At 35.8% G+C, this 14,972-nt stretch overlaps 1 protein-coding gene across 2 annotated transcripts in view; it reads right to left on the bottom strand.

The window, feature by feature from the left end:
• Positions 1-14,972, bottom strand: part of TrissinR (Trissin receptor) — a 112,211-nt gene that overhangs the window by 26,528 nt on the left and 70,711 nt on the right. For both annotated transcript variants that reach the window (XM_074085646.1, XM_074085647.1), the window contains exons 4-5: positions 13,223-13,382; positions 11,664-11,861 (exon numbers count right to left, since the gene is read on the bottom strand). In XM_074085646.1, the coding sequence (XP_073941747.1) occupies positions 11,664-11,861; positions 13,223-13,382 (358 nt within the window). The remainder of the gene's footprint in view (positions 1-11,663; positions 11,862-13,222; positions 13,383-14,972) is intronic.

Genomic DNA, 14,972 nt, shown 5'->3' with positions numbered 1-14,972 from the left:
ATAATAATAAAGGTGTACTACTAAGCCAGACAGGTAAAGCAGGCTAAATGGGTCTGAAGTTCTCAACATTCCAAGATGCTGCGTTCGTTTGTTTGTTTTTGTTTAGTTGTAGGTTGTGGAGGTAAAACATAGGTAGGTAATATTTCAGGGACGGAAACGCTGACAAAGACGGCTCAGCGGACCGCGCAAATATGGGTAATGACTTGTTTGAATTTATAGGGTAACCTTGTTTACTTGATTGGACAGATTATTGGGAATTGGTTTATGGCAACAAACAGAAATCATGCACATTCCATTGAGCGTGATTCATAATTAAGTACTTATAAATATTATTAATGCTTTAGTAAGGTGCTTGACGGCTGAGAAGTATTTGAGCTAAAAGGAAAGACTGTGCTTAGATTGTTTCCATAATTCATTGCTTGTGCAGAAAATTCATCGCAGCGCTCAGAAATGATGAATAATTAATCAACTCTAAATCAACATTATTTGCAACGACCTTTTAAAGACCGGATAAGTGCGAGTCGGGTCCTACGCAGTGTAGGGTTCCGTCACAGTGTAAGAAAATGTTCCGTGCCTACGGCAAATATTCAATGTTATGATCCACTATTACTGTCTAAACCCGTAGTATCGTTGGATAGGTCTTTGAGACTTACATGAAGTGTTACATTATTGCGGCAAGGGGTTTCGTCTCGATGTTCTAGAATGCATAGAGATAATTAGGTACAATATGATTCTATTATTAATGAGCAGGTAAATTTAGTATCATCTCCCTTGCTATGGATTGGGTCTAATTTCAGCAACAATGGCAGTTAATAAAACACGCCTTGACAGTAAATAAATAAAAAAACAAGGTACTTTTATAGGACGGTTAAAATTTATTAATATTTTGTAGGTAGTTTTTGTAATTTACAAACATTTTTATCAATTTTATTATTTTCTGTTTTAATTTTATTGGTGGCAATAAAGATTTTTGAATTTGAATTTCCACATTTTTAGACTCCTAACCAGTGGTGAGGACCTGGGTACGATTCCCAGAGCTGGTCTCTTTTTCTGTTTTTTTTTTGTTTCTGTGTATCCATGTTTCAGTTTGTATTTTCGTTGGATTTCACGGGATGACCGTAAAAGTTACAAATTTGATGTTGAAATAAAAAATACTCCAAAAACCAATACTAAAAATACTTAATAGCGACATCTCTTGTCCGGGTGAGCGTTTAGTTCCGAAGGAATGTTGACGTCTCTCGATGAGAGCTAAATCATAGTTAGTGTCGCTGCTTAAGTGGCTAAGAAAAGGCAGGCTGAAATGTGTGTTGCATGGGAGAAATTTGTGTCTAGACTCCTGTCTAGTGGTGGTGTAGGGGTATGGCACGCAGCACGGAAGGTTCGATTCCCAGCGCTGGTCTCTTTTTCTGTTTTTTTTCTGTGTATCGGTCGGCGGCCGATCGTAAAATCCCGCCAAATCACGAAATTTTCTAGGCATATCGTAAAATGGCGCCATTTCATGAATTGGCTGAGGGACATCCGCCATATCGTTAAAAACTCGACGCTTAACGATTTTCCTAGTGACCTTTAGGCAAATCATAAAATTCCTAGGCATATCATGAAACGCGGCCATATCGGTTCTGGCACTACGCCAGCCGCTGCCGCGGCACACTCGCTTTGCTCGCTCGGCTCGGGCGTTGTGGTCACAATAAATACTAACCACTCCTCGCTTCGCTCGTTGTACCTACATTTTTCTTTTTTCGGCATATCACGACACGATGTGCCCGGTATAGAGCTAGGAATATCGACGAATGCGTTGCTCTAATCGATCTGCCGTATTGTTTCTCAGGCACATCGTGATATGCCTGGCCAATTTTTAGGCATATCATGAAATGGCGCCATTATTATCCATGTTACAGTTTGTATTTTTGTTTGAATTTCCACTTATTTGATTTCCACTTATTCCAGCCATTTATTAATGATACTGCTTTATTTATTATCTAAATTCAACGACTGCGAATTTGGGAAGACATCAAACTATAATCAGAATAAGAATATTATTTTTCACTAATTCAATCATCCATCATTCGCCGTCAGTTTCAAGATGAAGGGTGGTTTGTGCCTCTCACGTTTTGATATATTGCTCTGCAAATAGGACGTTGCCACGATAGTTGGAATATACGGGGAGCATAGATATCAATTGCGGAAGACGAAGCGCTGGCAGGCCTCCCACCAGGTGCACTGACGACATCGTGAGAGTGGCGGGAAACCGGTGGATGCAAGTGTGGTGGTTGAACTTTTTTTTTGCCCGTGTGGTTTTCGTATTTGCCACACACGCGAAATATTTAGAGAAAACGTAAAAGGAAAAAATACAGATTTTTAAAAACAAAGGGTTAAATGGGATTTTATAAAGTAAGCTTTTCAAATGTACATATTAATAATAAATATTTGTATATATTTAGCAAATCATAAGTTTTAGTTATTTATTTTAAAAGAATACCTTTGTGATCGGGAAGTTTCCAGTTAATTTCGTTTTAGTTTAATTATGCGCCTAATATATACTTCGACAAGATCCTAATGAACGTGGGCAACGTTTTCAGGAGGGCGTTTAATTATATTTTTATTTTGAAATTATTATTTTTAGCTGTATATTGCCCGAAATCCCCTCTACTCGATACACCCCCCTCGCTCCACGACGGTTACAAACCTACTTAGTTAATTCTGAATGACTTCAGAAATAAATACTACTATGCGAAAAAAATCTACTTCAGTGTCATACATCCAAAACAATACAGCCTTATTTTAATTTACTTGTGCTAAATTGTCACAAGTTTATTTGATTTTAATAAAAAAATAAAAAAATGTTCTGAACTTTGTGTTTTCAAAACTTTGATAGCTGGTAGCGACCCCTAAAACTAATAATAAAAAAAACTAACTTAATCAGGGTCCTAGAACCCAATGGCGGGGTGAGACAATGACTTTTATGAAAGTTGATTTTTAAGCAACATCCTAATCTACTGAAAAGCCGGGTGCGCTGTTTAGTTTTTTTTTACTGTTCGTATGGCACCATCGTGCTAGAATACCGAAAGAGGGAACTTATACTATGGGGGAGGCCTATGTCCAACAGTGGACGTCCTACGTCTGATATGATGATCATGATGATGAGCTTATTATGCATTCCATTGCATATGATACGAGGCACAGGTTACACGACAGCCCCGGTCCAGTCGATAAATTAATAAGTAATTAGCTATGCCTACTAAATCAATTTTCAATTAATAATAACATGCTATGAACATTATTAATTAAACGGTTAGCTAATTAGAACGGGGCATCTGCATAATCTGGCATTTTGAATTTGAATTTGAATTTTTTAAATAATTCTGAAAGGCTTGTACGGCTTGTGCCTGTAATAAAAACAACTAAAATAACAAGATAATTAATGTCTAGGTACACGTTATCTATCTAATACCTACAAACGAGCAATTCTTGTAGGTATATATAATAATATATATAATCAGAATCTCCGAAACGGCTCCAAAGATTTCGATGAAATTTGGTATGTTTGGGGGTTTTCGGGGATGACAAATCGATCTAGCTTGGTTTTATCCCTTGGAAAACGCTTACTATCGAGTTTTAGGCCAAGCAAAGCTCGGTGGCCCAGGTACTCTAAATTAAATTTAAAATATTGTATGCTTGAAAGTTAAGTTGAGCTTCACATTCAATGGACAATACGGATATTAACATCGCGATATGGTCACGTCAGTCATTAGACGTTTCGTTTTCGTTTTGCAGACGGCGTATCCCTTACGAGTACACGTAGAGGACGTACGTTTTGCGACCATTGTTTACTGCGCTGTAGGCGGCTGCTCCAGGGACCAGATTGTATGGCAGCATTGGCAGCGGTAACACGTGGCAACGCTTGCGAAATGAAATTTCGACAGCGGTTTTTCGCTGCATGAAACCGTGTCGATCAAAGGACGTCAAGTGACAACCTTCAAGTAGAGACTCCGTCAAAGGCTAAGCCGGCGCTGCAAAGGTAACTTTATTTCTTTTGCAGCCCGACAACGCACATACCTGCGTGAGCTTAAAAAATAATTCGTCTGCATAATTATGCTCCCATAATTTTAGATATTCTTAACATAACGTAAATAAGAAAGGATATCCAACGTAGCTACATATTTGCCCTTGAACGTATACGTCACACAGCCATTCTCGCGGATGGTTCATTGTGGGTGCAGAATTGTATCAAATACATTTTACGACAGCCAAATTTGTAACACAGGGACTCCTAGCACAGGATCCAGAGCCGTAGATTCTTATTTATAAGTTTTTATGCAATAAATTATTTTCATTTTTTTTTCATTTGCTTGAAATTCAAAGCCTAGTTTTTGAACTTACGAGTTACAAATATTTATATAAGGTATGCGTGGTCTGTAATAAGAAAACAAACGTCTATCTGCCCTGTGCACAAGGAGCTGAGACGACCGAGTATGCGTAGGTATACAGATATTAATGGACGGAAATTTTGTAACATAAACATAAATTTCCTTCTTCTTGTCGGGGTAACAGTTTTTTTTTGGACGGACTGTTGTTGTTACCCTCAGATGGCTTTTACAGCTTACCGGAAAGGCGACGAGCTGCCAGATGGACCGCTCAGGCAGGGTAAAAGTTATTACATTCACTCCTCAAATAAATAAATAAACTATCATATGTATAGTATCATACAGTAATAAAATAATCTAAAAGTCGAGTGGATTTATTCTATGATGGGATTTTTAATCCGCCCTGCGTGGATCTTTTAACGTTTTGTTTTGCTGTCTTTAAAGACATGATAATGTTTTTAAGAAAGAAAGTTTTTTTTATTGAATTTTGGGTAAATAAGACGAAGGTATTTTTATTTCTTTTTTATATCAGGGAACAGTTTTACGACCTCGTCTATATGTGTGGTACGTTTGTTGACAAAGCAATTAAGGAAGCAGCGCAGCGGCGCCATAAATAACATGCAAGTGAATTTAAAAAAATACGCGCCACATTCGTAGCGGTTTGAAGAAGGCTTCAAACTCGTTCCTACAACACGTTTACTAAGTATACTAATAATTTTTATTGTTGAACATAATAATATTAACATTTGATATCTAGGTAAGTATTTCATAAGACGCTATTACCTATGTATCTTGAAGTTCCTAACTAGAAGCAATATCTTAGACTATAATAAGTCTATATGCTTGTTACGTATGCTTTGTTGATTTAAGTCTAATATACTGTAGTATAAGACCGGTCTGAGTGGAGAGCCTTGGGGGAGGCCTATGTCCAGCAGTGGACGTCTTTCGGCTGACATGATGATGATGATACTGTAGTAATTCATTAAGTAAATGTGTGTGGTGTATATAATATGTTGAATATTCCGCCAATATCGAGAGATTTTATTTTTACTTTACAGAGTAAACACGTTCGCTTGATAAAAGACTTTCTCGCACAATAATAGCTCATGCTCGTTGCTAAGGAATTATAACCAAGAATTTTCCTTAGCGCCGTTTTGAATCATAATTCATAACTTTTACATTATTCAAACCACAGATTGCTTTCAACAACTAATTTCGTCGCTATAAAACTATTACATCTGTAATTTGATGGATATCGTGTACCTATTTAACGTTTGGGCTCCACAGAAAACCAGCCTTACTGCACATAATGTGCGGCAACACATGCTGAGTGGAGACCCTTTTTGGTATCCTGACGTGTCACCAAGTAACATAGTTTTAGTGCTAGTTTTAGTCTTAGTTTTAGGTGGTACTTATGGAGCCAAAATAAACCTTTCTTTCTTTCTTCTTTTTTTCTATTTTATTTTCTTCATATACTATTGGTGCGAACGATCTTAATGTGTGATCGCTGTACGTCTCGACCTTTTTTACCTAGAGAATAAATAAAAGTAATAAATGAAAAAAGAAATCATAGAAAGAAAATCGAAATAAATAAATTAAAATAAAATTCCGACTTTTTAATAAATTAGTGTGATTTTTATACCAATCAATGGCTTATTACTTTTGATTGGTCCGATTGTCATTTCAGCACGCCGGGAAAAATATTCTGAAATATATTCTAAAAAGTCGTATGAAATACATATTAATTACGTATAAATAAGATCTGTTACCGTAATGTGTTACATTTTTGTCGTGTTTTGCGAGCCATAAATGAGTCAGCTGTTAAATTTACACACACATATATAAATATAGGCAGTTTTGTGTACTGGGTTTAGGTTATCTATGGCCACATTTTTGAGCAGTGTCGTAAAATAGTTACCTTTTTAAAACCCTCATTTATTTTGTTTAATGCGTTTCGCTAGTTTTTTCTCTCAACAATGGAGTTCGAACGTAATCATTTTCGTGCAATGATGTTGTATAACGATTAAATTTTAAAATCAATCATTTGAGTGAAACTGAGTTCCAAAATACTTATACTTTTATCTGCATTTGGGGAGCATGCACCATCCCATATGCAACAGTTTTTAGATAGTTGTCACAATTTAAAGAGGGGAGAAATTCCCTGAAAGATAACGACCGAGGGTGGTCCTGCTACTTCTAATATAACGAACGAAAATATCGAAGCGGTAAAGAAAATTTTGCACGTTTTGTTTTCGTAAACTACCTGCAAGGAGATAGAAGAATTCCTAAAGATTTTATCGCCGATAATTAATAAAAAAAAAGGTCAAGTGCGAGTTGGACTCGTACATGAAGGGTTCCGTAAACAGTTCAGTAAAATTGTTTCTTATAAGTCTTCTAATATAAGTTTTTTTTATTTCTGACTGTACTTTATGCCCCTGGTTACCAATGTACTCGTCAAGACGACAAATGAGTCCAAACTCGATGCGGTCGTGTCGTTTATCACAGAGTTACTATAGTCACCCGCTAGCTTTATCATCAGATCAACTCCATGTTATAATAATATTGCATTGTCATCGGATTTATACATGCGTGTAAAATTTCAGCTCAATCGGTTGAAGATATCCACTTCAAATTAGAGTTGAAAGATTCCACCCGAGCAAACATAGTTACATTAGGTACACTGCAAATAAATACGAGTATATTGCTTGTAATGAGTTTTTGTTAAAAATTTAATTTTTGATACAAGCTTTTTTTGCCGAATGTACTTTTTGTTGACTGTACTTGCATTGTCGTCTAAACTACATAATTATGTGTACCAAATTTCAAGTCGGTACTATTAACTATTGAGGAGTTCCCTCCTGCAGAGACGATCCTGGCTGAACCACCAAGATGTCACTACTAGATTGGACCACTGGAAGTGGGTCAAATTTAGCTTCCAAGATTTGAGCCAAACAAACATTAAATAAACAAACAGGCAAGCTAAGGCAAAGCGTCTATTTTTTATAAAAATATCGCCGAAATGTAAGCACTTTTGTATTCTCATCCTCTTTGGTTCTGGCTGTTTTCTTCTGAAGCCATTGTTCGCAACGCGCCGCGCGCGGCTAAAAAAATATATCTGTCAGCGCAGCTGTCGCGGGAAATTCGGCGGACTTCGTATGTTGTGTAATTAAATAATAAGAAGCTCGACTAGTGTGAATAAATTTTAAACTGTACTTATTATAAACCTTGTAAATAGTGTTAAATACTTAGTATGATTTTTTAGTGTTAAAAAACAATAGGTAAACATAGTGATTAATACGGTGTGGATTTGGCGAGCGCTTTATCAAAGTTGGCTTCATTGAGGTTTGTGGTTCATAAATTGCTTTATTAATTTTGCACAAAAACGAAGCTTTTATAAAACATCATTAACATAGCTACCCGTCGCTAGGCGACTCGGACGCCTTAGCAACGGCTAGTAATGCCTAGCACCCAAAAAACGCTGAAAAAAAAACACGTTTCTTGTATGACGACCCCCTTTAATTTGTAACTTTATTTTATTTTTAGTATTTGTTGTTATAGCGGCCACAGTAATACATAATCTGTGAAAATTTTAGGTGTCTAACTTTTACGGCTTCAGAGATAGAGCCCTGTGACAGACGGACGGACAGACATACAGACAGACAGACAGCGGAGTCTCAGTATTATAATAGGGTCTTGTTGGCACCCTTTGAGTACGGAACCCTAATTATACATGGTCATCAGTGTGGGAGTTTTCTACACGATGTTTCTCATACCGCTGAACACAAACAAGCGCGCATGACCTGGTGACGGGAACTGCTTGAATTTTTTTAAAAGGGAGAGAGGTCGCAACTTATTAAATACCTAGTAGCCTTCGCCCGCGGCTTGGCCCGCATTTAGAAATTTAATAGCTTAATGCCGTCTCATGTAGGTTTATTATGCCCGTGCAATTTTGAAATATACCTACAACGACAACCGTTTACTTACACGATTCTGTGACCATGGAAACACCATAAATAAAGGTCTTACAGCCTTATTCATAAAAAGTTAGAGCCTCCTTGAAGGCTTCTTGAAGGCCCGATGCTAAAAAACATGACTCATAAACGTCTGTTAGCGCTAATTAATCGATCAAGGCTCTGCTAAAGTTAGAGGACCGTAGACCCTCCTTTATCTCCCTGCTAAGTCACAAAATTGACAAGTTTGAACAGCTGACTTTGACAAGAGCCAAAAACCATACCGAAGATATTTTTAGTGAAGGGAGGGTTACGCAAAGATTTAAAAATTAAGGATCGGAATTTAGAAAAAAAAAATTTTTACTTAGGAATTATGTAAATTTAAAAATCATTATTACTCAGATAAATTTGTAGAAATTCATATGTTATGATTACTTTAAAAAGTCTATTTTCTTATTTAAAATTCCTCTAAATTAGGTATGCAACTTATTACAATAAATATTACGGCTTTTTGCACTTAGGTACAACATAAACATGAGGATCGGAAATGGCGGCAATACAAACATCTCGCTTTTTATTTTATTTTGTCCAGGAGGACAATTTTGCCAACTTGTACTGAAAACCGACAATCTCGCTTTTTATTTTATTTTCCTGCTAATTTGCTGTCACAGCCGTCATTTTTTTTTTAAATTAATGATGAGGCCATTTTTTGTCTTTGATTTGTCAAGGTGGCCAACATAACGCGTCTAATCCGTCTATCAGCAGCTCAACAACTAGCAGACTGCTAGCAAGCGTTTATGAATCATACTTCTTGACAACCGTCTAACAAGCTTAATCAGTCTGCTAAGTAACAGACCGATCAAACCAATTAAGGTTTTTTTATGAATAAGGCTGTTAGTTTGGCTTGAAAAAAGGTTACGCGCGGTAACGATTTGAAAGGACAACGTTCGCTTGCACAACGCCATCTATTGATTGCAAACGAAGTTTAACACGTCATCTTGAGGGCCGAGGTACGGTACGCAAACGCAAACGGTACGCAAACGGTGCGGAGTCGCAGTGACGTGCCGTAAACGTCAGGACTTTACCGAACAAAGTCTTGTGCGCATACAATGCGTCACTGCGATTCCGTGCCGTCACCGTTTTTTAAGCATTGGTTTGGTTAAGGAAGAATATCGCCACTGCTTTAAATCTTGATTTAGACAAATATCAATCAACATCTATACAGTATGTTTTCTATAATGGTTGAAATACATAATATACACTGACATTTCACAAAGAAAAATGCATATAATACAATTCTGGCAATCGCCGGCCGCTCCCGCGCCGCGTCACGCTCGCTTTGCTCGCTCGGCTCGTGCTTGTTTTGGTCATAGTTCTGTTGAACCTAACACGCACCTCCTCTCTACGCTCGTCGTCGCACCTAAAATTTCTATTCAATTAATGATCAGACTTTAATTTAAAATGCAAGGTCTTGTTAGACAATAAGGCCTCCGATCAGTCGGTACGCTGAATAGGAGCTCCGCAAAGCGAAGCTCCGTCGAAATTGTCTTATAGTCCTTAGTTTTTCAGACTTTAACATCTAAATACAACGTAAATAGACTGGAGATGATGATGAAAATGTCCATTATATTATATCGTATGTATTTTGACCATTATGAAAAACGTACTGTATGAATTTTAATTGGTATTTCTTTCAAATATTATATATTCTGATTGTATATTATATTCTGAATATATACATTGTGAACTTAGTCATTTTAATTGTATGTATTTCGACCAATATGAAAAACGTGCTTTATGAATTTTGATTATTATTTATTTTAACCATTATATTTTCCAATTTTCGGTTTTTCAACTGTATGTATTTCAACGGATATGTATTTTAAATTTATACATTATAATATGTAACCAATATGAAATACACATATACGCCCAAAAAGCATTACCCTCCTTCGAGTAGTCAGGTAAAAAGCAAACTAAACTGAAATCATACTTATTTTACTCGGAAATTAGTCGAAGAAACCACAATAAGCGGACTATCCCATAGGTAACCGTGTAATACAAATGGAGCGTCAAGAAACTCCTAGATCACTGAACCACAGACTGAACTACGCGTTACCTTTGAACTAAGGGCAGCTGCAAATGGTGGCTAACTACGAGTAATCATCGAAATAGTGAGGGTCACTGCGGAGACACCAGCCCTATTAAGACAACGTTCCACAACAGATGGCCCTGCTACTTAGTATGTCGTCGTTGCCAACTAATTGGTAACACACTACCAATTAATGGTAAAACCTAATTTGAAACCTCACCGGTGGGCACTACTAGTGCTCTGTTGAATTTCCTTCTTGGCTCGTTGTAATTTAATGTTTATGCTAACACTGGCATCAAGTCGAAAGATTTTGACAAAAGTCAAACTAACCAAAATGTTTTTGCCAAAGTGACTGACTGGATTAATACTCTATTTAGTAACGCAATCCAATATTTGAAACACAAAAAGAGCTTAAGTAGCTGTTCGGCCAAAGATTTTTTAAGCTGCGTAAACTGTGTAGCTAAAAATGTATTAGATACATTTCCAAAATTTGTAATAGCCAAATCAAATCCTGGCCTGACTTGATAAGGTTTAATTGTTCGAAAATGGTTAAACTGAGCAAGTGTTGCCATACATTCCTCCGGAACATAACTTTGTTTGCGAACTACCTTCCGCTGGCGTTCGTGTCGTCACATCCTAGTGTGTATATGTCTTTATTGTATGTGTTTAGTTTTAATGGGTCCCACTGAAAAACAGCGTTGTGGCTTGCCGCAACATTATGCTGAGTGGGTCCCAATTTATACTATTCGATGTTTTTTTAAATTATTATTTCATCCTAACGTGTTTTTTCTGTGTATCGAATAAAATAAATAAATAGTAAATAAATGTCTCTCTCTCTCTCTCATTTCCACAAATTCATACCTTAAATAGTTTAGTCAGGATGGGTGCATTCCGCATTTCAGCCAAAAGTACCCGGTGGGCGTCGTCTGAACGAATTAATTACAATGGGCTGCTCCGTGCCGGATAAGTTGTATATACCTATATATATATATATATATATATATATATATATATATATATAAAGTCAGCCATTTCTAATTTTTCAAATATGTTTTTCGTTATTATTCTGTAGATGGGTTAAATGAATGAATTTATTTGACTGAATTTGCGGAGAGAATCTTTTCTACTTGCACTTTTATGTTTATTCTGTGGTTTGGCTTAGCATAAGTGGATATGCAAAGCTCGCTGTTCAGCTACCTCATACGAATCTAGTGGGACAGCAACCTAAAATTGAATCTTATAAATCCAACGACTTACCGTCATGACGCACAGCGGCGTCACATAAAGTAGACCGAAGTTCACGATGTCAAATATCTCCGAGTTGTACTTCATTCGATGCTGTATGCATAAAATTTCCATATGCCCATTGCCGAGTTGATTCGTTATCGTCTCAACCCATATAAACTTGGGCGCGCTGTAAGCAGCACTCGTAATCCAGACTCCAATGATAACCATCTGTAAACAAGCATTGTGTAATCCAAGTGGAAAATCGCGTTACCAAAGAACTTAAAAACTGTTCTCCTAAATACCTAAAATAATCAAAAATTATATATTACAAAATCAATTTCTCTGGATATCCCTTGCGAAGCCTTAGTGGCTACTTCAATTTTGATATTCAGATTTTTTCTCAAAAACTATTTTCGTTTTATCGTACGTACGTACCTCTATGTGTTTTAGGCAGAGCAAACGAAACAATCAAAAAAACCTCTTTCTGATTGAAATTATACTGAAACCAAGTTTTATACAAAACGAAGTAAGGTTGATCAAATCCTCATGTGCTCGCTACACCTAATCCTAATCAAATCATGTTCGTTTACGTCTCAATTCTAAAGGCATCCTTTCATCCAAAACCGTTAGGTAAATAAGTAAGCATTGATCGATGCTTAGGTGTGAGAGTGATTTAAAATTAGAAGCTTATAAGTTGTAAATTTACATTATTTTAGGGCTCAGTGAGACACCTCAGTAACTCATAAAATCCGGATAGGGTTTACCAATCTTGAATAATATAGTGTATGATAATATGTATGTGTATGATATATGTTGAATATATATATAGTGACCCTATCCCACAAAATCCCTGCATTTTCCGGGATGAATAAATCTCATCGGCCTCTGTGCCTCAAACTTCACGTAGAATATGTCTTAACCTTTTTGGTGAATGAAGCGTAAAAACGAATTACATAATCAAGTCATAATTTACTGAGTACTAAGTTTTAATATTTGCCTACTTATATTATTATTATAATTACGAGTATGTCGCGACCTGACCGCTGTGATAGATATACAACTTTTCCATACTGACCGATCTAAATGAGCCATCCTGTATACATGTGTTCCTAATTAGTTAAGTAGGTATATCTTTTTAGTTTACATTATGAATACAACAACCTTCTATATCTTCGGGAAAATCCAACACTACATTTTTGATAAATAGTAGAATTTGTTATTTTCAAGCCCGCGAGCTAACTGTTCCTGTGCAAATTGATGTTGACCATTGCTCAGTCGTGATGTGAAGTAAGGAAAACAAACAAACCAACTTTAACATTTATTATTCTGTTTAGTCCGAATTAAGATTAGTCCAACAACTCTTGAACCTTTTTAAATAATAAATACTTAAATAAAAAAGGGATTTCTTTTATATTAGTTTTATAGCAAATCTTCAAATAATTTATTAAGAAGTGAATATATACGTAGGTATATCACGCTTAATCATACTATATACATTCAGCACTTAATCCCTTTTACTGATTAAGAGCTTGGGCGTTTACTTTAGTCGATAGATAATTTAGAAGTTATACCTCGATTATCTTACTTACCCTTAGTCTAGTGGACGTCAGAATCTGCTTGCACGTAATAGGATGTATTATCGCAAAATACCTTTCTGTGCATATAACCACCAAGATGAATATTGATGCCGTGTAACTTAGTGAGTGCACAAATTGGTACATTTTGCACAAAAAATCTCCGAATACCCAACTGAAAAAGAAAAAAAGCAGATTTATAGTTCGCAAAGTTGTTAACCAAATTGATTTGCAGTGATCGTAGAGCGGCGTATAGAAACCATTTGGAAGCGGCCGGGAAAATTGCGAATCAGCATGAAAAGAACTGAATAGGATACCTACATACGATGGTTGCCGGTTGTTTGCACTGGAGTAGAACCCAGTAGGTACTAATTAATTTTGAATGGATAAAACAAGCGAAATCGAAATTGACCAACGACGTAACGCTGATTTAAATTAAAGCAATAAACCATAAATTATATAAAATATACAACGCCAATATTACAAAATCAAGCCAAGAAATTATTAGAGAAATAATTTTATTTTGTTATTAAACAATTCCCTTTCTAATCACTAAAATTCAAGTAAGGTTTTAAACTGAACAAAAACAACATTATCATTAAATAGCGTTTGATATAATTGAGCAACACCACTTAAAATGTTCAAAGGTATGTAGGAAAATATCAGGAATTAGCATGTTCTAAAAGTTTTCACAGAAGAATTAAGCTCTAATAGCGTAATTATTTAATGCAATTTGAATCTTGTTTCACGCTTGGTTTGGTATAGTAAAATGTCTTCTTGTTTTAAATGTAACATTAAATCAAAAAGAAGACCTTGTGAACTAAATATAAAATTTTCTTCCAAACAGCATTATCCGCGCCTATAATTCAAGCAATTTACATAGCTTTACACCTGTGGTAGAAAAAATAAATTCCTAATGAGAAAAAATGTGGACAATTCACGAGAAGCCGGATCAATTTTATTTACGAGCCGTAGGCAAATACCAATCAGTTGCCGTAAAACGAGGCTACTTTGCACCAAAATTTTTGCTCCAAATTTCGTAATATTTGTTTTATTTTAAAATTATTATGCTGAGGTATGTTCATATATGTATTTATGTAAAGTAGATCAATTTATTGGGAAGTGTATTGGACTTCGACCTGCAAGACATTTAAACAAAATACAGAACAAGAGGCAAAGAAGCCCCGTTTTACGGTACCTCAGTAGTTTTGGTTGGCGAAAAATATTCGATGCACTATTAAAAACTATTTGATTCAAATTCAAATCATTTATTCAGAAAATAGGCCGCAATGGGCACTTTTACACGTCATTTTTTAAACTACCAGCGCTTTCCGAAAGACCATCATTGCCAAGAAGAATGCGCCTCAAAAAACTTGGCAGAACGTCATTTTTAAAAAAAAAAAATAATAATAATAATAATACAGGGATTAGTGGATCTGTATGAGAACAGCAAAAGTGAGTTAATTTGAAACATATACCTTCTTAGATCTCGCTACCAATTAAAAAAAAACCTAATCTAAATATATCTACAAACATAGAACGGTCACAATTCATTGAAGAATTAAGAATATCATTAGGGAATTACTCCAATAGGTGGAAGTAATTTAGTACTATCTAATGTCTTGTTTTTCTTTATGATCCATTGTTTGTACCGAAATTGATGTACCGAAAGACGGTAAATAATTGAGGTGTCAGTGTACCTACGCTCTTCACATCTTTGATATTAATTTTATGAATTTATGAAAAACAGGGAACTCACTCGTAT

This window comes from Choristoneura fumiferana, chromosome 3 (genome assembly GCF_025370935.1).
Source record: "Choristoneura fumiferana chromosome 3, NRCan_CFum_1, whole genome shotgun sequence".
NCBI lineage: Eukaryota > Metazoa > Arthropoda > Insecta > Lepidoptera > Tortricidae > Choristoneura > Choristoneura fumiferana.
The sequence above is the reverse complement of the archived record's forward strand: the minus strand, read 5'-3'. Positions and strand labels throughout refer to the sequence as shown.